The sequence below is a fragment of the Gigantopelta aegis genome, chromosome 6 (assembly GCF_016097555.1).
Source record: "Gigantopelta aegis isolate Gae_Host chromosome 6, Gae_host_genome, whole genome shotgun sequence".
Classification (NCBI taxonomy): domain Eukaryota; kingdom Metazoa; phylum Mollusca; class Gastropoda; order Neomphalida; family Peltospiridae; genus Gigantopelta; species Gigantopelta aegis.
Window position 1 is genome coordinate 59,408,523 of NC_054704.1, and position 25,776 is coordinate 59,434,298.

General features: G+C 35.7%; 1 protein-coding gene across 2 annotated transcripts in view; it reads left to right on the forward strand.

The window, feature by feature from the left end:
* LOC121375083 (F-box only protein 32-like) overlaps positions 1 to 25,363 on the forward strand; it is a 107,780-nt gene extending 82,417 nt beyond the window's left edge. For both annotated transcript variants that reach the window (XM_041502313.1, XM_041502315.1), the window contains exons 6-8: positions 22,534 to 22,793; positions 23,911 to 23,983; positions 24,322 to 25,363. In XM_041502313.1, the coding sequence (XP_041358247.1) occupies positions 22,534 to 22,793; positions 23,911 to 23,983; positions 24,322 to 24,408 (420 nt within the window). In that variant the 3' untranslated portion in view covers positions 24,409 to 25,363. The remainder of the gene's footprint in view (positions 1 to 22,533; positions 22,794 to 23,910; positions 23,984 to 24,321) is intronic.
* Positions 25,364 to 25,776: the final 413 nt, after the last annotated feature.

Sequence of the window (25,776 nt, forward strand, 5' to 3'; positions counted from 1 at the left end):
CACTACATCCACAGTCTCTACGACTACATCCTTCCCCTGGTTACCCCCTATCGTAACCCTATCTCGGCTACTCTCCAAGGTCACCCCATTTTCAACAGTCCGATCTACATGTGACTCGTTCGATGCTAGCCCTTCCTGTTCAGCCACCCCACCCGTTGCCCCCACTGTCACGCCCGCATTTTCTACAGCCACCCCCTTTTCAGGTACTCCCCCTGCGACGTCGACAGTCTTTGCAACCACCTCCTCCGAGGTCATACTCGTCTCCTGGTCACACCATGTAACTTTATCCTGGCTACTTTCTCCCAAGGCTACATCAATTTTCATGTTTTGACACATATCCCCTCCCCCAGGGGTCTGGTCTTCGGGCATGATGATGATACAATGATCACTCTGTAAAGTTGGCTTCTGGATGGACGCCGAATTCTGATGTGTACATATCTCTACACCCCCCCCCCAACTTACAGATTTCTTCCCTACAGAACTGCCAGCCACCCCCTTGGTGCCGACAGCCCTGCACCCGGTACCCAACGGTACCGTACCTGCTAGAGGCCGTCTACCACTACCCTCTTGGACTGGGTTAAGGCCTACTGACCCAGCCCTTTCCCGTTTAACGACTTCGTTCCTTTCCACTGTGGACACTCCCTTCGAAAGTGTCCCACCTCATTGCAGAGATAACATCTAGGAGGCACCCTTTCCCTTCCCTGTGGTGAAGGAGACCCCTCCCTTCTACCCACTGAAGGTGACCTATCCCTAGGTTGGAACTGCCCCGTTGTTGTTACCAAAATGCGACCTGTCCCCCCCCCGTTGGCTTACTCGCTCTCCACCCCTTTAACTTTGCCACTTCCGTCATCAGATGTTCCACCATTTTTTCTAGTCTGGGGGGCATTAGGCATTTCCCGCCCAAGGCTACCAGTGTTTCTACTAACACTCATTTGAGCGACCCGCTGTCCACCGATTGACAGTTCATCCACCCGACTAGACAAAAAATCCAATCTATCTCTTAAAATGTCTCCCACCGGATTAAGCTCCCTATTGATTGTACTCCTATCACTGTGTCCCCATCCGTCTATGCGGGACACACGAGCCTCTAACGGTGTACTACCCGGTACTCTACCAGTAGATCGAGCATTCAGCGCCGCATTGGTGCACTGCCACCATAACAACGTATCCATAGCATCGTCAAGAGTCCGGGGATTTGCATTGCACAAATGATGTGCCGCCACTACATCTTCACAACCCTGACAAAATCGGGTCGTTACCTGAGAAGACATAAAGTCGTCGGGCAGACCCTGAAACGCTCTATTTGCTAGAACTACCACCCGGTCCTCCCAATCTCTGATATCCTCCCCTGGTTTTTGTTTAGCCGTGAAAAACTCCATCTGAGCCGAACTCGACATATCATACGACCCAAATCGTTTCGCCAGCTTGTGCATAATCTCTGTATACCGGAGGTTTTGAGGAGCCAATATAAGGGCATAATATTCACTAGCCTTACCCTGTAATGAAAAACAAAGTTCCTCTTTACACCGCTGTGGGGGCCAGTTCGAACACTCGGCCATGTATTGAAATTTGGTTTCAAAAGCCTTCCAACTACTTTTGCCATCATGTTCCACTTTCTTGTTGAAATGAAATAACCTTTCCTCCGGCGCACCCCCCTTACTAGGAACCTCCCCTCCGGATGAAAATTAAATCCATCCCTGTCTACATCACCCCCTCCTTGGCGATATGGGACACGACCCTGATACATCGACCTCCCCTGTGGATGAACTGTAGAACCACCCCTTTGGGGGTTAAATCCTTCCTCATGAGAAATGGGACTACTCCTGTGCCGAGTACCCCCCTCTGGGTATGACAGTGGACCACTCCTGTGTGGGTAACCACCCTCTGATGACGGACCGAAATCGCCCCTGTTCGGGTTATCCCCCTCTGGGCGTGAAATGGTACCAACCCTGTTTGGGTAACTAACCTCTGGGTAAGAATCACGACTACCCCTGGCCGGTTTACCCCCCTCTGGGCATGGGTAAGTACCACCCCATTTCGGGTAACTCCCCTCTGGATAGGAAGCAACGTCACCCCTGGGTGGATTACCCCCCTCTGGGATGAAAACCAAACTGCCCCTATGGGCATTTGTCCCCTCCCCCGAATGAATACCAAGACCACCCGTCAACTGTGTCCCCCCTTCTATGGTACCGGACCCCGTACTGACTGAACGGTGATACCTAGAATTTCTGTCTACGTACCCAGAACTAGGAGGTGTCAGAATAGAAATGTGGCCTACTTCGTGCGGGCTAACCTGCAAATCCGGGGATTGACTTCCCCCCATAGCCCCATCATTCTCATGAAATGACATACCGGGAACTGTTCCCAGAAAAACACAATAAATAAACGCAAAGTATGTCGGACTTTCAAAAAAAACTTTATTTCTCTGCACTGGAGCCGAACCGTAAATTTTAAATCCTCCCCCACACAAACAAAATTATTACGTCATTTAGTCAGAAAAACTTAAAGAATGCAATATCCTATAAAGATATCAATAAAAACACTGTGAAAAACTTCCTATTACTTTGAGAAAATTAATTCGTGAAAAAAATTCAAAATGGCAGCCAATTAAAAAATTTCCCTTTTTCCTGAAAACAATTAAACCCAAAGACAAAAGATTTAAAAAAAATTGTAATTAATAGATTAGCAGATGCGTACAAATGTTCGCAGCGCCATTGTAGTGATTTTACTGAGTATTTAGATTATAATAATGGGGTAATTACGGTTTTATCTACTTGTTGGTTTTACTGCTTCTGTCCTCTATCTAGGTTCCAGTCGCATCTGTCCGGGCTTGGCCTTCCAGAGTCGTCTGCTGTCATTTTGTGCCCATGTGATGCTCCTCGTCCAATGGGTGGGTCCCTTTTTCCCGCCAATCCCTACATGGTAAGGCACCAGTAGATTATTTGTTTCCAGGGGTGTCAGGCGGCGGACCAGTTCCAACTTTGACATCCGGTCGTCGACTGGTCGCGAGTCACCACACTACTCATCCTTGTGTAAACATCTAAAGCCTTACCCTTTAGTAGTGTACTAAGATATGTAGCCCATTGTGCATGATTCCATTTTTGGACAATAGCTACCCTCTCTAAGCGCTGTAAATATGCATCAATGTTATCTTTATGATCTTCAAAAGGAGGCATCTTTGGCATCTTAGGAATACTAGATTCATGAGAAGACCGTACCCGACTTGAATCTCCCCAAGATAAATTCTCTTGTCTCTCTTTATCAATCAACCCCATCTTAAACTGTTTATCTTCAATATAATCTGCTTCACTCTGCTTGACTTTGGCATACTCTATTTCTAACCTTTTCAATTCAAGCTCTTGATTAACCTCTATCTTAGCTAATTCTACTTTTGTTTCCTGATCTAATCTCTTAGCTTCATGAACACTTACCTTTTCTTCACGTTCTTCATTTTCCTTTCTCAATCTGTCAACACGCTCTAGTTGCTCTTTCACAAATACCTGCAACTCTGATCCACTATATCCCAAACTCTTTCCAAGTTCGATTGTCCTTTCTAAATCCATGGTTAACTGGAAGGTGTTAACAATAAGTAGCAGAACACAAGTATATACAAACAGCATTACAAGTAACCACTAAAATCCTCTTATTCTTAGTTCCTCAATCTCTTTGTAAAACCCAATTATGGTTACTCCAACCCAATAAATGAAGGATAAACCACACTCCCAACTATCCTACAGGATCTCCCAGGATACTTATTAGACAAATAACATCCTACTGCCCTACAAATTTCTCATCCACAGAAATCAGAAATGCAGAGGCAATAGTACCGACCTCAGCCTCTAGCCACAAGGGTACTCCAACAACACCAGTGGAAATAGTATCACCTTATAAGACAGAGAATGCTATTTTCTAACTATTCGTTACTCAGTCTGTGACAGCTAATTTATCCCACCGCTGCCACCAAAATGTCACACACTGAAGTATTAACAGGACTACAAAGCAATTTTAAACATTTAATAAAGTTGCAAACGACTATATACAAAGAATAACCAACAAATATATATATCACAAGGTTCACACTCAATCCTCATACAACACACTAACATACTACTCACACACACAAGCACCAGTCAAAACTAAACCCACCCCAAAATAAATACACATATCTATATATACTCTAAATACTTCAGTGATCACTTAATGGTTTAATCAGAGTCCCTTCAGTGAATATTCAGTGATCACTTAATGGTTTAATCAGAGTCCCTTCAGTGAATATTCAGTGATCACTTAATGGTTTAATCAGAGTCCCTTCAGTGAATATTCAGCTCTTGAGCACTATAGTACTATATATATATATAAACATAAATATTTGTAGTTTAGTCTTTGACATACGTTACGCCAAAGTTACATTTAACTGTCACAGAACACGACAGTCACACCATTACACACTGGAGTTCACTACGGATGTCACCATCTCCAGCCACTGACGAACATCACACTGGGTTGTCCATGTCGACTAACCACACCACTACACACTGGAGTTCACTACGGACATCGCCATCTCCAGCCACTCACTACACACTGGAGTTCACTACGGACATCGCCATCTCCAGTCACTGACAAACATCACACTGGGTTGTCTATGTCGACTAACCACACCAGACTGCATACACATATATCACGGCCTTCACCAGATTGGTAAGACTTGTCCCTAGGTTCAAATGATCCGCTCCAGGACACTATAAGAAAATACATAACATATCTTCAATATACACAGTAACCTTACTTTACTGGCGTAAGAAATCCGTCTTACTTACTGCGGTTACTGAAAACAACTACATAACAAAAATGCATGTAGTACATCTGTGTACACACTCGGCAATAAGTATTACCATTTAGAGCCATACTTCACTCCTATTTACAACACTAACACAATTAACACTTTTCAATCACATAGTGTATATTCATACATAAAGCACATTCATCAATTGACTAATATTACTGACAAAATACACCAATATACATTAAAATAAATGCATGTAAACTCATGCCAATTTAATCCAAGAATCGCCACAGACAATTCCTTTCCTAGGTATACACACCCATACACAATCACATAGTGTATATTCATACATAAAGCACATTCATCAATTGACTAATATTACTGACATAAAATACACCAATATACATTAAAATAAATGCATGTAAACTCATGCCAATTTAATCCAAGAATCGCCACAGACAATTCCTTTCCTAGGTATACACACCCATACACAATGGAAACTATGATTGACTGCCCAGATTCTTGCACACACAAACTATTTTATTAACACAGCCCACTAATAGCCGGTGCACACGAGCAATAGAAAACACAGCGACATGCGTTAAAAAACGCAGACCGGCAAAAATCGGATGAACGCAGTAAAAATGGACTCTGTGCGACTAACCTGTGTTGCATTTTTTAACGCTGCAATGCATTTTCAGAAATCAAACATGTTTGATATTGAACAGATGAACGCAGATGGATCAGATTGAAAATGCACCGTGTGCGCCAATCTGCGTCTGCATAGCATTGAGATTTGTTAGATGAACCAGTCGTCTGTCGAAGCGTTTCAAAATGGCCTCATCCACCGACACAATGAACCAAAGAAAACGAACACATGTTGATAGAGCTATACCAGGAGAGAACGTGCCTGTACCACATTAATTCACCTGAGTGTAGTGGCAGAGTTTTGAAGGCTGCGGCAACGTGGGAAATTGCCAACAAATTACAAATGACTAGTATATGTCAATTTTGTACATAAAGTCAACGACATGATATGTGGCACCATTTTTTTTTGGGCATCGCAATTTATTTTCAATGTAATGTTTGCTGCCATTTGTATATACTCGCGTTCTTCTACTTACTGTTAACACCTTCCAGTTAACCATGGATCTTGAAAAGACAATCAAACTTGGAAAGAGTTTGGAAAATGGCATCGCAATTTATTTTCAATGTAATGTTTGTTGCTAGTTTGTACACGCCACATGATTACACACATCACATGATATTAAAAAAATATATATATATATAGCAGAGAAATCCCTGACCTATTGCTGGTAAATGTCAATGCGACGCATATAAGCGCACACGAGCGGCATGTGTTTTTAGACGGACTGCAATTTTTAATGCACGTCGCTGCATTTTTTAATGCTCGTCTGCACCGGCCTTAATGCATGTGCATTCACAGACATACACCAGGCGACCCAAAACACACCTACGGCAATCTTTATGGCAACCTAGCCACACCGAAACAAACACTAGCATACCGTACAACTGACAAAAACACGCATTCAAAGCTTTCAACAAAATAATAATGATGTACCGTATTATCACTGGTATACGATACAATACAAATAAAGTAATCATTACATACTGTAAATCAACTACCACAAATGCTGGATCTTGACAACATACAAAGTACAAACAGGGGAATGGGGGTTCAATATGAATCTAGCGGACCCTTGTGTGTACTTTTTCCATAGACACCTATCCAGTATTTATGCCGGAAAGAAATGTTTGGGTATAGCCTCTATTAGAAACATACTTATCTGCCCTTGATTTGCATAGCGCTAAGCGGCCCCAATTAGCCATTAAGTTATTTCTGGCGCGTTCACGCTCCAGTCGCTTGCAACAAAGGCCCTTTGTTACTACTGAAATGAAATCAAATATTTACAATGTGTTTGCTGAATGCAACAGCAGTCGATAGGGGGTATGAGGGGCCTTCCCTGGAAATAATATGGGTTAGGTGTAGGATTAGAGTTATTAAAATCACACAGTAATAATAAAGAGTCAAAAGGTTAATTTAAAACTGCAATAAAATTGGTATGGCGCCATACCCATTTTACCCTGCTACCGTATATGAATAGCATAGTATTGCCCCTGCAGTACTATAATAATAATAATAATAATAAAAAATGAATGAATGAATAAAATCACTAGCTGCTGAGAGATTATTTGAAAAAGAAAATAAATACACACCAACTACGGACAGTACACAAACTAACAGCTGGGGCTTGTAACTGGAAGCAGTCAGAAGGAAATGTGTTATCCGTTTTCGAACCATCAATGTGCCATTATTAATAAGTATGATTCGGTAACAGTACTAACAGTTTAGCTAGTTTCACTGATCGGTACAGTTAGTGACTTAAATATGGCGGCATTCACAGAATTATTATTATTATTATTATTTTAAATTATATATTAGCCACGAACTGTATTACATATAGTAGGTCGTTTAATCGTAAACAACTGGAAGCAAATTGCTAGTGCATCACCAACTATGCTTGAAATGATGACCAATCACTCTCCGTATAGTAACAGTATAGTTGAGAAACCTCTCTATAATATTTTTAAATACCTGCAGATAATATATATTCGGGAGTGGGCACAAGCCATATTTTTACTTTCGAAATTTGATAACTGCAAATTAGATGTACATTAATGAGGTCAATGAGGTAAATTTTATTGACACGACATTGTAATCATCTAGTAAATAAATAGACAAAGCTTCATTTTCTAGTAATGCATTACTATAGACATTATGTTGTGTATTAAGCAAAAATTATAGTGCCACAATGTTTTTTTGTCGGTGCAGGCACATACCCATCTCCTTGTACAAGCAAATTTTTGTTTGATACATTTTTAGGGGAACATATGTCTTGACCCCTCACCATAAACTTCGCTCACCTCCATGTAGACCCCCTTCCCCATGCTAAAATCCCTGCACACGCGTCTGCAGTGGTACTGTGTATTGAGCTCCGTAAAAAAAAAAAACAACAACAAACAAACAAACAACAAAGTAAACAACAAAATAACCCTCGCCCCCTCCTCCCCCCAAAAATAAAGTACAAATAAATAATAATAATTGCTTGCTCAATCCCCTGCTTAAGCAAATTTTGTTTTCTGGGGTTTTTCCCCAGATAATTGTCCGTGGGAGCGTGTAAACGTTGCTCACATCAGTCTAGACTCCTCTTGCTAAAATTTCTGCACACGTGCCTGCAGTCGTCATGTGTACGATAACTCCGTAAAAAAACAAAACGAAAAAAGCACACAATAATAAAATAAATAAATAAATAAAAATAAACCAAATTTTTTAAAAAAATAAATAAATAAATAAAATAAATAATAATAATAATAATAAACAACAAAAATCATGAGTTTATGTTCCAATTATTATTTTATTCAGCGTATTCGCCGGGGTGTGTTGCGGTTTTTTGTCGTTAACAATCAGCTGTTTTTCGAAAAATCTTTCTCCACTGTCTGACCTACTAACAGAAGGCTGGATGCTACGTCACAGATCTGATGCGGGTCAAATCGACTGAGCAGTGGGGGTTTTTCCCCAAGCGTTTTACAAAAAGTAACTTGATTAATAACTGGGATGGTATTTTTGTTTTGTATATTTTTAATACTGTAATGTTTATGTATTTGTTTTATATACTGTGTATTAATAATGTGCCATGATTGTAGACCTTTAAAAATAAAATGTGTTGCTCTTAAAATAGTTTATAAAAATGTATGTATAATAATTGGCATACTTGTGCTACTTGTGAAAAGTATCGCAAATAAATGAACCGCGAATAAATCGGACCGTGAACCAAAAAACGAGAATCAAACCGAAAAAAAAAAAAAAAAACGTCCCATCTATCCACAATAAATACATTTATAGATTTTTTTCAGTACGTATTATGTTATTTTAAAGCAGTGTTTATTTCACAAAGGTCTCTTGCAATTTTTTGTCGGACCCTTGACACAAGACCCGACAGGGCTGTGTACACAGGTGTTGATTGCAACGACACTTCCATCAAGACGAGGGCAGGACGTAGCCCAGTGGTACAGTGCTCACTCGATGTACAGTTGGTGTGGGATCGATCCCGGTCGGTGGGCCCACTGGGCTATTTCTCATTCCAATCAGTACACCACGACTGATATATCAAAGGCCGTGGTATGTACCACCCTGGTGCACATAAAAGATCCCTTGCTGCTAATCGAAAAGAGTAGCCCATGAAGTGGCGACAGCGGGTTTCCTCTCAATATCTGTGTGGTCCTTAACCATATGTCTGACACCATATAACTGTAAATAAAATGTGTTGAGTGCGTCATTAAATAAAACATTTCTTTCTTTCTTCTATCGAGACAAGAATGATTGTAACCTGTTGAAAATTCTGGGTCCTTTGTTTTAATTGGAGTGTAATGCCTTCATAGCTTTCTCACCAAGAATGGTGTTAATGTTAACAACTGATTATCTTGTGACCGACTCAGTGACTTCGAACGAATGTCTAGCCTAGTGGAGTGGTGCATGCAAGTGACCACTTTTTATTAAATTTGGGACTGCTTCAAGTCCTGAGAATCAAAATGCACATCAGTTTTTTTATGTAGACAAATAAACGTGCAGATGCACCGCCAAAAAACTTAATTTTTTCCAATATTAAAAACAGACATGCTTCAGACCAACAAGCATGACTATTTTTCTTTCTGTTGCTTTTTCTATATCATTTCCTATTGGTTGGAGCCTTCCATTCTTTTCCAAAATTATATTAAACCAAATTTAAGTTAGTGCTCACAGGGTCCTGCAACTGCACTGGAAAACCATATAAAATAATATTACAAAATGAGTTCCCTCCATAATTTTCCTGTTGTCATACAGGATTCCCTGGTGAACAGCAACTCATCTCGATTCTCTAATATCTTATTTTTGTTAGTTGTACTGCCATTACTTCTACTTACCTTCTCAGATATTCATCCCAACCCTGGTCCAGATACCTCTAAATATGGTAGACGTAAATTTTAAAATACTTAGTAGCTAACATCAATGTCAACTCAATAAGAAATAAGATAGACCTAATAAATACTGAACTTGGTGATTGTGATATTATATGCATAACAGAAACCCGATTAAGTAATAATGTGAATAGTTCTGATATAGCAATTGATAACTTCTTAAATCCTGAACTATTCCGTAGAGACAGACAAACTGATAATGGGGGAGGAATATTAATATATATCCAAAATAACTTAATTGCCAAACGTTTTAATGATCCCGTCTTTATGGACCTTGAAGTAGTATGTATAGAAATCAATACTGGTACAAATAAATTTCTCCTTGTATGTGTATATAGACCACCCAATGCCAGAATATCATCCTGGGACAAAATTGATTCATTAATAGATAAATGTACAAATACGTTTCCTAATATTATCATTGTAGGTGACTTTAACGAAGATCTCTTAAAAATACATCGCAATCATCCTTTTGCACGAACTATTGAAAAATATAACCTGGAAAATATTATACATGAACCTACAAGAATCACCCCTACCACATCAACACTATTAGACCCAATTTGTATTAATAACATTGATCTTATTAGGAATAGTATGGTGCTGCCAAACTTTTGTTGTGATCATTGTCCATCAGTTATTGAAATACACTTCAGTTCACTTTGTGAAAAGTCCTACACAAAAACAATATTAGATTATGAAAATGCTAATTTATGATTTAATTACAACCCATTTATTATAAATTGACTGGGACCAGAAACTTGATAACATAAATGATATTAATGTATGTAGTGAAATTATCAATAACATACTAAATCACACAATCAATAAATATATTCCACAGAAGATTATTCGTGTATGTCCCAATGATAAACCCTGGGTAAATAAAGATATCAGGCAAGCCATTAGAAAATGCAACCGATGTCATAAAAAAGCTAAACTTAAAAATAGTCCTGAGCAATGGAAAAAAATTCAGAGAACATCGTAACAAGGTAGTTAATATGATATCAGGCAAGCCATTAGAAAATGCAACCGATGTCATAAAAAAGCTAAACTTAAAAATAGTCCTGAGCAATGGAAAAAAATTCAGAGAACATCGTAACAAAGTAGTTAATATGATAAATTATATTTAAAAACCTTCATAATTATATCAATGATCATAACATTCTTACTAATAATCAATCAGGCTTCAGATCAAAAGATTCTACAACTAATCAGCTACTATAATGAAAAACCTAGATAATGGCAAGGACATAAGATTTGTATTATGTGATATTACTAAAGCCTTTGATAGGGTATGGTATAAAGGTTTAATTTTTAAACTAATGAAATATGGTACATGTATCTGTGATAATCTTCTTAATTGGTTCAGCAGTTATTTGTCCGAAAGGAAACAAAGAGTAAAACTTGATGGTTACTTCTCAAATGGGAGGAATATCAATGCTGCAGTACCACAGGGATCTATACTTGGGCCATATCTTTTCTTAATATTCATAAATGATCTAGTAGACAAATTATTTGCTGATGACACCGCTCTTTATTGCAGTGTCAATGTCCATACTTCTACAGCCGAAATGCTAAATGAAGACTTAGAATCAACTAGCTGGGGAGTTGAATTTAGTATAACTAAAACCAAATCAGTGTTATTCACAAGAAAACTACATATTGATATTCCTAAGCTATATCTTAATGGAATTCCTCTTGATAATGTAACCTCCCACAAACATCTAGGGCTTATTTTAAACTCCAGTGGTAGATGGACAGATCATATTAATGACATATATACTAAGCTTGTAAACGACTTAACATTCTACGTATGTTAAAATATAAATTAAATAGAAATTCCCTAACTAAATTGTATGTTGCATTTATAAGACCAATCTTAGAATATGGTAATATAATTTGGGATAATTGTACAGCTGAAGAATCTAATACAATTGAGTCAGTGCAACTTGAAGCTGCCTGTATCATTACAGGACTTAGAAAGGAACATCTCCAGACAAACTATATTATGAACTTGGTTGGGAACCTTTATATAAATGTCGCAAAAATAGTAAATTAATTCTAATGCATAAATACTTAAAGGCGAGACACCTCAATATCTACTGGATGAAATCTTGCCATATGTTAATCCCACTAATCGTTTTACATTCAGAAATCAACGTCCATTCAATCCACCAACATGCCACATTAATTCATATAAAAACAGCTGTATTCTTAATACTTTGGAGTTATGAAATGATCTTGACAGTTTAACTCAAAATGAACCATGTCTGCGTACCTATGAAAAAATTAATAAAAAAGGGAAATCCCAATCCTTCATCTACTCTCTATCTTTATGGAAATCGTAAATGTAACATTATCCATTGTCAGCTTCGTAACTATGCTAGCAACTTAAACTATCATTTATTTTTAAGCTGTCTTTCTGATAGCCCAAACTATGCAGGTGGAGATAAATGTGAAGATAATTTTCATTATTTTTATGTCTGCATGCCCTCTGTTCATCAGACAAAGATATGATTTATTTGCGGAATTACCTTGATATCTTAGACATTGATCTACTACTATTCGGGTCAATAAACCTACCAATTGAAGAAAACAGTTTAATTTTTAAAGCAGTACATAAATATATAGATGAAAGTAAGAGATTCGAGTTGAACTAACTTATTATTCTGATTTTACTTCCCCATATAAGATTAGCTCCAACAATAGGATCATTACTATAAATTTTTTTTCTTGACTATCCCATTTCTATTCTATCTACTCTCTACCTTTTATTACTATATATTAAAAAATATTAATTACGTTAAATATTTTATGCCATTGGACATAGTTATGTTTTATACATATGATTATGAATATTGTCTGATGTCCATCTTGTTTAGGAGAGCACTTATATAGGCTCTGCCTGTTGTGCAATCCTTTTGATTCTTTTTTGATCAATAAAATATCTCAAAACAAAACGAATGACAGAAGTAGCCTAGATTACAGAAACAATAGGGTAAAAGTAAAAGGTACACTATTTGTATGGATATGATAAAGTGACAATTGGTTAGTGCCTATCCAGAGTTAGAATTATCACAGTCTCTGCATAATCATACAATTTTTATTTAAAAACAAATTTTTTTGCTATTGTGACACCACAGCCGCCATACAATTTCCCGTTTGTTTTACCGGAAGCTGACCTGATTCCAATGAAGATTTTTTTATTTGGAGCTGTTTTCGTCAAAATATGGTAAGTGTTCTTTATGTCATTATGTTTTGCATTATTTACCTGTTTTCATGTCTACGGGATTTTACACCCACTGCAGATGATTTTTAAAATTTTATTTTATTATTATTATTGATGATCGAGGACAAGGCATTCGGGCATTGTCGTTTCAGCTTCCTACTCAATAAATATCATATATTTTATCATAGTTTCACTTTAGATCTTTCTTTGGTACATGGTAAAAAAATATTTTACAATATTTTCTTCAAACAGTCAAATGCATTCATAACCATCAAACAAAACAATTCCAGCATTGTGAAAATGGAAGTGTCATGCAGCTTAGACTATTATTATTTGTTGGGATATGCAAAGTAACATCATACAAATAGTGACATCATTCAAATGCAAATAGCTATGGGATGCAGCTTTTTAGATTATTTTCACCCCTTGTAAATTAATCAGCAGCTCCAACCCTATTATACAGACGTCAACCCTATCTGAATATTTTTCTTTTTCACAAATGCAAAGATAATATTATATTCAAATTTTATTGCAGATATTTTTAAAATGTATCATCCATTAAATTTAACTTCATGATAGAGCAACTGAATGTGCATAATAATTTATAAACTGACCGTGATTTGTGAGGGGGAAATGTAAGGCTGACCAAATGGGTCAAAGTATTATTGTTATTATTATTTGCATTTTTATTAATAAGTTATTTTTGCATGATTTTTTATTAAAAATTTCAGTGTTTTGTCGATAATTCAACGTTCTAAACTCATTTTTTTACTGAATGTGTGATTGTTCCCTTTGAAGGACTAATGTCTTTAAAAGAACATGGGCTGTTCAACAATTACGTAATATTAAGGGGTAGGTACAGGGTGTTATAAAGAACTGACTAACGTTATGAAAAAATAAACTGGACCAATGTACTAATTATTTTATGCATAAAGTCAATGCAGAGTATTTGTTCTTTTCTCTGGCATTTAATAATAAACACACACACACACACACACACACACCACTTTGGAGGAGTTGGTCGTAACGAAATGTTATAATGGGGCATTGTTGAAGGCCCACGTACACACATTTGTGTTAAATTCACCCTGCATACATGTTAACCGTACATTTTGTTTTTCAGGGACATAATTCTGAAAGACCATGAAGCTGCATGTGTGCATTGTGCGAAAAGTAAATCAACGCGGATGGGAAGACTGTCATACTAACTATTAGAGGAAGAGACTGTAAAACACTGACCAGGAGACTGACTGTCAAGTAGAGCTGGAAGCAATTCCTCAAACTGGAGTTCCCTTATATTTGAAAAGGATATTGTTGTGTGTAGCGAGTGAATTCGAGGACAGGGAAGATCTTGAAGTCATTTAATCTCAGACGCTTCCTTGCACGACAAACTGTTGAAGGGTTAACTGTCACCAGGCTCTGTGAAAAACAATGACCATCTCACCAGGATCAGCAGAAAGCTGCATGAAACGAAACTGACATTGATTGGAAGAACTAGTGAACTATGGCTACAGTATATGTCTATGGTTGATATAATGAAATGTTTTCTGGATGCTGGTTCCTTCACCGGTCAGCTGTACATAAGATACTCCCATATCTTGCTGTAGCTGGACACAACTTATATACAAACTCCGCTATCTGTTCCTGCAACAGATGACCAAACTTGACAAAACCAACCAGGTTGTTGATAAAAGCTTCACGAATGGACACCATGTCATGAGACGAAGCAACATATACTAGGATGGCATTTCACCAGATTTTACTATTGAGCAGACCCTGATGCCTGGTGTAAAACAGCAGGTGGCCTCATTCAAGGGACAGGAATAACCGAATCACAACATGCGAAGTGAATGCTTTCCATGCCAGCATGTGCTGATATAAACAATGTCATGCAGAAAGTCACTGGAATTTGGCGACTTACGAGGGATCAGCACTTAAGAGTTGGGATGCACACAAACGGCAAAGGACACAGAGGATATGATTGTGATTACATCCTACCTTTGGGAAAGAAATCAATTTGCTGACAGTCCCACCCTTAGAAACATTGCTATTGGTGTTATCTCAAAAATTCATTTGTCAATGTTAACACAACAAAGACATTTTTTTTTTTATGTCAGTCTAAAAAGCAAAACAGCAGCAGAGATTACCCTGAAGAAGAAGGAAGTCCAGACACAGGGGAAAAACATGTCTGTAATGTGGATGGCAGGCCACAATCAGTCGACCTGCAACTTCTTTTGCAACTTGCACTGGCAAATGAGCTTTGGAAACTTGTTCTTGTTAATGGTAACACTCAGTTCGTCAGTACAAAATGACGTACAGTTAGTAATTGATGAAGGCTCCTTACTTCATCGACTGAATACTATCCTGAAGCTGTTGTTGTGATTGGCAGATTGCCAAGACCCACAACAAAATACATGACCCACCTAAGGCGTGCTAAGGTATGGAAAGCAAATGCTGTTCATTCTGTGCCTGATATGATGCTCAGACCTACAAAAGAGCTCTTTTTTTTACCACAGAGAACAAGCAGCATTCTATTTGTGGCTTTTCCCCACCCCTGGATGGGGGTGGTATGAATAAAAATTTAAATAATTTATTAATATGTGTCAGTTATTTTGTAGAACATAAATGTCTTGATATATCCATTGTTCTTCTGCACAGGTTATCTAAAACGAGATAATTGTTTTCCACTAGTCTGAGACTCCAGTGAACCGAATTGACTGTTCATTGTTTTGAATGAATCAAAATAATAAACATCACCTAAATACATGTACCTTTGCCATGCAGCTGTTATTTGTTTACTGACTGTACATCTCGTCAATTTTGTCCTACAACTTTTGTGGCCCAAAACATTTCAACACCTTTTCTCCTGACTAAATTAATTTGGAGGGGGGAGGGGGGTTTGAAAAGTAGGGAGAAGTGATGAAATTTTGAGACAGTCCCTTATGTAGTTGACATGTATTCAGATAGAGATTGAATGTGCACAATGTCATGTCAAAACTTAACCACATCAAGACAAGTCAGCAAAGATACCAGTTAACTAAATAAAATAAAAATTATGAGTTACAAATGTAGTTTTGATAGTTTGTGAAGTAAATTGGTGGTAACAAGAATACACTTCAAGGGATTAATTTTGTGCTTTCAATAAATAATGTGTTCTACATTTAGTTACTCATGATAACGGGTATACATGTAATTCTGTTAAATTTCATATTTGAAACATGATGTCACTAGTGAGTTTAAAATAATGATTAATGGAAATAAAACATGTTTATATGATTAATGGCAATTTGTCATTAAGTACTTTTTAAAAAGTACAAATAAATGACAATATAAAGTAGGCCTATATATGTGCATGTATTCTACAAGTACTGACCTATAAACGTAATACCGTATATGTATTAATTAATGTTTAGATGTTTTGTGACTTCACTTTTCTATTCAGTCTTACTATAGTGATATAAAGACATTTTGAAACCGTGTGATAAATGTATTTTGTATCGCACATATGGTACGATATGGACCTGAACTTTTAAATGGGGAATTAACTTTTTCTTTTTACTGCAGTTAGCGCCTTTTATTTACTGACATCATATATGATTTACAAATGATGTCACATCATATTTGAAACATTACACAAGGCTGCCAGAGAGTATGATTCTTAACATTAAGTAAATCTATGAAAGGAGTTTTGATCATAGATTCAACAGTGTTATGACGTTAAATTAAAAATTGTTTTTGTAAAACATAAAAGAAGGTATGTAATAAATACAGAACTTCACATACGTTGTTTTCGCTTCCAATTTATTGCACTCATTTATTTTAGGTCTCGTGGTGTATATTCTTGAATAAAACATATTTTATTTCTTTTTAAAGGACAAATGGATTAGGCACAAGTTGTACAACTTACTAGGCCTTCTCCATAATACATACATATTACGACAGTAATATATTTTTGCAATTTAAATATGAACAGAAATAAATATTATTGAAAAAGTGAAAGAAGAAAGAATAAAGGAAACAGAAAAAAAAGAGCCGCAATATAGTTTTCTATGTGTTCTATAATTAGACAGCAGGTTTGATAAAGGAAAACACAAAACACAAACAAGGCATCACAATGATTACATAATGGCTACACAAATAATAATAGCAATAAAATAAATAAATAGTAATAATTTTAAAGATCTATACTTTATTTACTACTTAAGGGAAACGTTTTGTTTCATTTATATACTTATGTACATGAAAAAATATTTCTTTATTGTCTTCTTCACTTAGAGTATTTTTACCATTTAAAACTAGTTGTAAATCTATTGGCTGAAATCTTTGCAATGAATTCCAGAATGCGTCTTTGCCTTTCATATAAAATGCATTCACAGAAAAAATTATAATTGTTTTCAAAATTATATCCACAACTGCACGAGGAATCGGTGCTAAGACCAACTCGATATAAGTCTGCTTTTAAATCACTACACCTGTGTCTTAACTTGGTATGTAATACATTTTCTCTTCTATTATCAAATGAATAGTATGGCGCAACTCATGCGAAATCGGGTTTTATTGCTTTTTTAAATGAAGATATGTTTTGACAGTTTTGAATTTCAGCCCATAGGTTGTTCCAAAGTTTTATTGTCGAATGGATAAATGAAGATTGAAGTAAATTAGTTCTAGCAGGGGGTAAAGAAATATCATTCCGATTTCTTAGCATATAAGGGGATCTTTGTCCAACTGTTTGTGGAATACTGTGTATCGTAAAATCAGGAGCCATATACCTTTCATTATTTTAAACATTGTGCACAGTTTTTTGAATTTATAACCTGTGATTAATCTGGCGGTTTCTAATTGTACTTTTTCAATATTATCTTCCTCTACTGAGGAACACCCATCCCATACTTCCGATGCATATTCTAATATCAGGTGGGTAAAAGTTATATATATTTTCAATAATGTTTGTCGATTTAATAAATATTTGTATTTCCTGAGTACAGAAATCATTACCGAAGCTGATTTACAAATATTATTAATATGTGTTGTCCACTTGGCACTTGCTGAAAAGGTTAAACCTAAATGTTTATGAGTCTGTTGTGTTTAATGTTTTGGTGCCAAATACAAGGTTAGGTTTTGGCTGTATGATTGCTTTTGTAAAAAGTACAACACTAGTTTTATCTGGATTAAAAGATACAAGCCATTTTTGGGACCATTTGTGAAGCTTTAATAATTTTTTAAAGTTTGTTTTCAGTGGAAGGATATCATTAGATGAAGATATTATGTTGGTATTGTCAGCAAATAGTCTTGTATATTCTTGTGCAAAACAAACTTGTGCAATAAATAGGAAGTGAAAACAATGTATGAAGTTCTGTATATTTCTTTCACTTTTTCATTTTTTTTGTTTTAAACATTAAAATTTATTTATTTTTATATGTAAGTGTATTTTAACAACTACTTTGATGGATTATTATTCTATCAGGGGTTTAAATAGAGAAACATGAGTGGTTGTTGGATAAAGTTCTGGAAAATGAACCAAAATAGTCTTTAAAAGTCCTGGAAAATGAAAATATTTTAAGTGTATGAACCCTGACAAGGCACTAGATAGAAATTCATGGAATCAACCACTATTCTGTCAAATGCCCATTCAACTCGGCATTCCTGAAGAGATATGGTCCTGATCATGAATTACGGTTTTGTCATTCAGATTTATATTAGACACATCTCCAAACTGTCCCATATGGGGGAAAAAAATTGTAACTGAAATTTACGTTAGAAGATTATACACACTTGGATCCTAGGTTTCAGGTATATACATATAGTGCTATTTATGGAAAAAGAAAGAAATTATTTTTTTAACACTGATTCTATGGGCTACTCTTTTTGATTAGCAGCAAGGAATCTTTTATATGTATCATCCCACAAGACAGGATTTGATAAACCATGACCAGCCTTGGTGGTGTCGTGGTTAAGCCATCAGACATAAGTCTGGTAGGTACAGGGTTCAACCAAGTACCGGCTCCCACACAGAGTGAGTTTTAACGACTTACGACTTGTAAGACCACTACACCCTCTTCTTGTTCACTAACAACTAACCCACTGTCCTGGACAGGCAGCCCAGATAGCTGAGGTGTGTGCCCAGGACAGCGTGCTTGAACCTTAATTGGATATATATATAAGCCCAAAAATAAGTTGAAATGAAAATGATAAACCATGGCCTTTGTTGCACCAGTTGTGGAGCACTGGCTGGAACAAGAAATAGCATTTATAACCAATCACAGGACTTGTGGTGTTCACTTCTCTATCAAAAGTTTGGTGCACCTCGAACTTTGACCCAGCCGGAAGTTATTTGGTATAGTACTACCTATACTGATAACATACATTTTTCAAAAAGTGTCCAGCTATGTGTCTTTATGACAACCAGGATCTGGTGTATTCTGACATAAACTGACAACCTCACTGAAACTGTTGTTTCTACAGTGCAACCTAATATAATGTACACCTCAAAAAGCATATATATTGCACATAGTTTTGTACAAATGCAATATGTCATATTAAACAACAAAATGTTTTAAAATAAAACACCTGAAGATATTTACTTTCAGTTGGGTGTGTGTACTCAGGTATATATGTAGAGACAACAAAGATAGTCAGAGTACCTCTACCCCTTTAAAGAATGCCATTAAAACACATGCACTTGATTGACCCCTAGATTATGAGGACCTTAACAGGCACATCAAAGAAATATCAGTATTAAAAAAATACACTGTCTGAGGAAGGAAACACAAACATGACTGTACCTGTATGAAGTAATGACTTAATGTCCTGAACATTAGTGTTGGGAGGAAATCCTGTATGCTGGGTGTGGGTGTCTTCAAGTTACCAGGTGTGGGAATTTCAAATCCATCGGCCATGCTGATTTTCATAATGAACCATCAAAACCATTGGCAGCCACCAATATTCCTGACTATATTTTATTTATAGCCTACTGTAGTTGGAGGTTTTAATAGTTGTGATATCTGGAATAATCATGCAGCTTTAACACATTTATTTTTGATTAATTACTGAAAAAAACTATTTTTAAATGACAAAATTACCCGAACATCTATTTTCTTGCATTATTTTCTAATCCGGATGAATACAATATGTACATTAGATGTATTCCTACAATCTGTAATCCAGCATTTTATTTAGCTAGTAACATTAGGTAATACAGCTTTAACAATAAAATAAATTATCAACTTAATCCAAGGCAGATAATCAAATCTGAAAAAATTGGTTCTGAATCTAGTATAAACTCAAAATGCTTTTCATGAGAGCTAACTAAGTGATTATTAAGAAACAAAAATGATCTGGAGATCTAAGTATATGTTTAACAACCTTATTGTTATGTACAAATAAGAACAGAAGGCACAATAGTGACAACAAATTTAATTATGTTTTTGGTAAAGTTTTTCTTCAAATTTACTTTAAATTTTGCATAAAACTACAAATTTGTCTAAAATATAACTTAGCACCCTATAAATATGTCAAAATGACAATAAAAATCAACTTCTTTACAAATTTGAGTTTTCAGAATTTCATACATAAAAAATTAACAATGTTAATGGAAACTAAAGACATTAACCCACTATTGGCACATGCTATTTTTAATATAAAAATAAATTGCTATTAAAATCTTAGTTCAGGTTGCCTATATATAATACCATATTTAAGAGCAGTTGTATATGGCAAGTCAAATACCATGTAAAAAGAAATTATTGAAATCTTTACAGTATGAATTATAGGCCAAAACCAACTTTTCTTCAGTGCTAACTTTGATTCAAACTCCATTCAGAGCCATGTACAGAGATTATTGTCAAGGTCAAGGTCATTGTGAACTTGCATGATCGAGTGATGGCTAATTAATCAACCAGTATAGTTTAATTAAATAAAATGACAAAATCATAATATTTTTTATTATGCACTGAATATGTGCTATAGGGTGTATACTACCAAATCAAATCCCATAGACGACAATAGTAACATATGCGGCTAAAACTCCTACCTGCAACGTATCAACCGACATAAACGCCACGGATATAAATACTACCACCCCTTACACTTAAAGTGAATCAGAAAAAAATGGGGGTCAAGCTGCTCGTTTCTGAGATAACGGGTAGCGTCTATGACTACCCTAGTTTCGCACAAAATTTGAGTACTTTTTTTTACAGGTACCCCATACATGTTTCAAGCACAAGGCTACTTGACACATTGGTACTAGATGAAATAAAATTGAACATTTATTTTACCCAGATAAAACTATTATTTTTTACAACCAACACACTCACATTTATAACCAATCACAGGACTTGTGGTGTTCACTTCTCTATCAAAAGTTCGGTGCACCTCGAACTTTGACCCAGCCGGAAGTTATTTGGTATAGTACTACCTACAGGATTGAGGTAAAAGTCTGTATTCTGTTTATTATTAAATATAGAAAAGGTAATAAAACCAGTATATAACAACAATAATCAAATCTGGATAAAATGATGCAATTTATAAGCACTTGGATTGGGGGTGGGGCATTATGTTTATAATCAAACACGTTGAAGTTTTATCGGACTTTTGGACATGCTTTAAGTTCATTTGTAAACAAAATACAATGATTGCCCGGTCACTGCCATGGCATGAGGCGTATGAGATGTCATTGATTTCCAGTCATGTCCAAAACTGAAATAACTTTATAATAACAAAACCACCTCTATGGATCCATTCAACTGATTGGGTTTTTTCTCATTCTAACCAGCGCACCACAACTGGTCAAAGGCAGTTGTATGTGCTTTCCTGTCTGTGGGAAAGTGCATATAAAAGGAAAAATGTAGCGGGTCTCCTCTGGTGACTACGTGTCGAATTACCAAATGTTTGACATCCAATAGCCGATAATGTGCTCTTGTGGCATTGTTAAACAAAACAAACTTTAACTTTATAACAAAACTCCTAATAAATGTATTGAATATTGTGTACTTTAGTTATTTCAAAACAAATATATGTTTATATTTAATTTTGATTGCTTAATTGACATTTGTCAGAACAACACGAGCTAAGGTATTGTTGATAAATATAGACTGACAGCTGACCCTGAGCATGTGTATATCACACTACTGGTTTAATGGGCTGATGTAAATAACAGCTACTAGGCTGTCCCGCATATCCTTATGAAAAAGTAAGATGAAAGTAGGAATAAAAATATAGAAAAAGTAGGATGAAAGTAGGAAAATGGAAGGAAAAAGTAGGATAAAAGTAGGAAAATGGAAGGAAAAAGTAGGATAAAATTTCTGAATTTGAAAATGATTTTTCAATTTGTTTTCTTGTATATAGACAGATAGAGATCCCATCTTTTTTAGCACATCAATGCTACTGGAAAATCAAAAACAAAAAGTAACCCATTGTGTACATCATCCATACTTGTATTTGCCAATGATTAGTTGAGTTGAATGTATGAGAATGTGAATTTCAGCGTGAGGATGACGGGAGGGTGACATTCAGTGATCTGCCAGATGACTGTATTCGCTGCATCTTGAGGTGCTTGGGTGACCACAGAGATGTCATCTGTACTGCTCAGACCAGCACCACAATCTACGATCTGTCTCATGAAATGTTGCTATGGAGACAGCTTTGTTTTTTCCACTTCACAGACAAGCAGCTTGTAACATTTCTTCCTGAATCCATGGATGTGCGAGAGGTTGACTGGAAATACATCTATCGACGCTGCTACAAGTAAGTGTGAGAACTGTAGGGTATACTGCAGAACTCTCCATCTCAATCGGCATCTCTTTATTCTGGGTTGCAGTGCAAATTCACAAACTATCCTTTGACAATTAATTAATCAGTGGTATAATCTTCCTGATCCCGAAGCTGTCTACTCCAGATTCCAGGTGCGACTCCAAGACCAGATGTAATGTTCCAGAATCTTAAGAATACCCAGATAACTCTGTATTACACTGATGGCTGTAAATGTAAAAAAAAAAAAAATCACAATTTTTAAATTTATAAGTGTATCATACCAATTCACCATTTAACTGAATGTCGGTTCATGTGAATTTAAAGTTGCATAACAAATATGCAGACAGAATGACAATTCACATGAAATGTTATGTTCTGAAGACCAAAGGAGACAAAATCAGTAGTTTTGTCAGTAATCATTTACTAAATAAACGCAGGCAGGTTTTAAGTAATTTGGCAGGTAGTCTTTCTGAATCATGGCTTATATCGAACACCTATAGTCCGGCCCATTCTCCTACAAAAATGTTGTAAATAATTTCAGTTTGCTGTGACATAAAAAGAAAATGTGTTTTGGAAATGACAAAAAAAACCCACACTATTTTTGTGTGCAATTTAGAAAACAGTCGGCTCAGAAATAAATAACTTGTAGTAAATTCCATAGTATGAAAAAAGCCGTTCCCTGTGGGGTGGACTAGATGAAAAGAAAATAGCACAATGTTTGGTTAACACCACAACACCTCATCACATTTTAAATCGAGGTCGTTTGGTACTGAAGTATTGTTTTTGTGGCATTTGGTTTAGTATAAGTGATGAATCCACTGCTGCCAGAGGTGTTTAGTTTAGAAATAGCCTACTGAACTTGTTATTGTTAAATTGCTAAGTAAGACATGTTTGCAGGAATTTAAGACAGAAAATTAATTATGATGGAAGACATTTCAGTTACTATTTAGCCAAAGTGTACCATTAAAATGTGTTGATTTGAACAGAAAACATATTGTGGATGCATCAAATAAAATGAGTTATTAAATGACTTAAAATATTTAGTAAAAATAAATGAGTTTGAGAAATGTGACATTTGCTGAAAGTGATTTTTGTTTTACTAAAATTACAGGCGCTTTGGCAGACGAGACACATTTGCTGACACATTGGCCCTCTGTTCGTACTGCAGCAGTATCTTTTGGCAGGTTTGTGTTAGAAATCAGTACTGTTGGTTAACTTTGGAACAAGAGAGAAGAAAGCCAATTTCAGTCAAATGAGACCACTGTAGACTGGTATTAGAAGATATGTGATATTGCTTCATTTAGTACTGGTGAAAAAAATAAATAATAGATACATGTATACACAATTATGTTGTTTGTTACAAATTAAAGAAAAACAATTCAGTTACACATACCTATGAACTTTATGAAGATTATTTTGTTACATCAAGATCTCTCATTTTTAAAAACAAAACTAGATTAGAAAGAGATTAATTTTAGAAATGCACATGGTACATAAATTTGATTACAATCCTTTATTTCAGTCACTTGGTCACCCATGTGTGAAAGAAGGGGAATCGGTGTCCAAGGAACTTTCTCCTGAGAACTTTATGAAACTTTTCTCTATGTGATACTCAGTGGATGATTGGTGGAATCTCAACAGACTCATCTCACTTCTTGAAGAGTTCACGAACTTCCTCATCAGTCATTACGTACATGTTTGAAGACTGGTCTGATGTATTTACTTATTTATGAAATTGTATTGCTTAATTAAGTCTGTTTACATTATATTCTACAATTTCAGATTGTTTTACATACAAGTATTACCTAGTAATGGAACCCCATTGTATCCATGTTAGAATATTTTGTAAAATAGAAATCTTTATTAAACCTTTAGGGTTTTTTTGCTTTGCAGCATAGTGTTATTTTAGAATTTGTCAATTATTAAAATATTAATGTTTGATGAAAATAATATATATTTTTATGAGGTATATTTATTCTAATTTCCACACTGGGTTCTTTTTCATTAATAAAAGATCTGTTCATTCATAAGATCAATTTGCATACTTGAATAGTAGATATTGTAGGTCATATGTACATGTACATGTATGCGTCACATATGAAAACTGCAGTTGTTAAAAAAAGTAAGTGGTGACTGAGAGGTCTTCATCAAAGAAAAATAACTTGTTTTTTAATAGTACTAAATTGAAGAATTCCATGGAAATCTGTCAGTTTTGCATCACTGATTCATTATGAAAAATTATATATATACTTCACACAACATACTTTAGAATGACCTTAGTTGATGAATGCAAAAAAGCATCAAGATTATGTAGATAAAAAGGGATTGTGGGCTGATTAATGTGTATATTAAGTATTAGAATGCTGTGTGATGTGTATAACATTTACACAGTGATATGGTAGAAATATCTTGCATAGGTGAGATTTCCACTAACTGGTAACAGTTGCTGCTTTATAAAAACAAATTAAGATGTTTAAAAACATATATTTGGTTATACCAGTCAAACTTACAATTTAATTAAAATTAGCTCCACTATTACATGTGGATCTAACAGCAGCCAGTTGGAGCTCATGTCCACCAATCAAAACCTTACTTGCAGAATCATGCCAGTGATTTAAAAATAATTTGACAACATTCCGAATTATCCTGAGGATATACAACATGTTTCATGTGAATTACGAATGCCTTAAAACATGTTTTATTTGATAAAATAAATAATTTGTAATGTAAAAGTGAAGACTGATTTAGTTGGGGGTTTTTTTTATAAATAAATAAATAATTTTTAATGTAAAATTGAAGACTGATAACCCATCCCGTACATATTGGTATGGTTCACTGTACTGCGGCCACTAAAATACACTCGCCCGATATATTTGGAATTTGTATGCTCCCAAATAACGTTATAAAAGGCGAAGTGTGTTTGGTCAATATTTATATTATTATTTACAGACAAAATGTTACCTGGACATTGGAAACT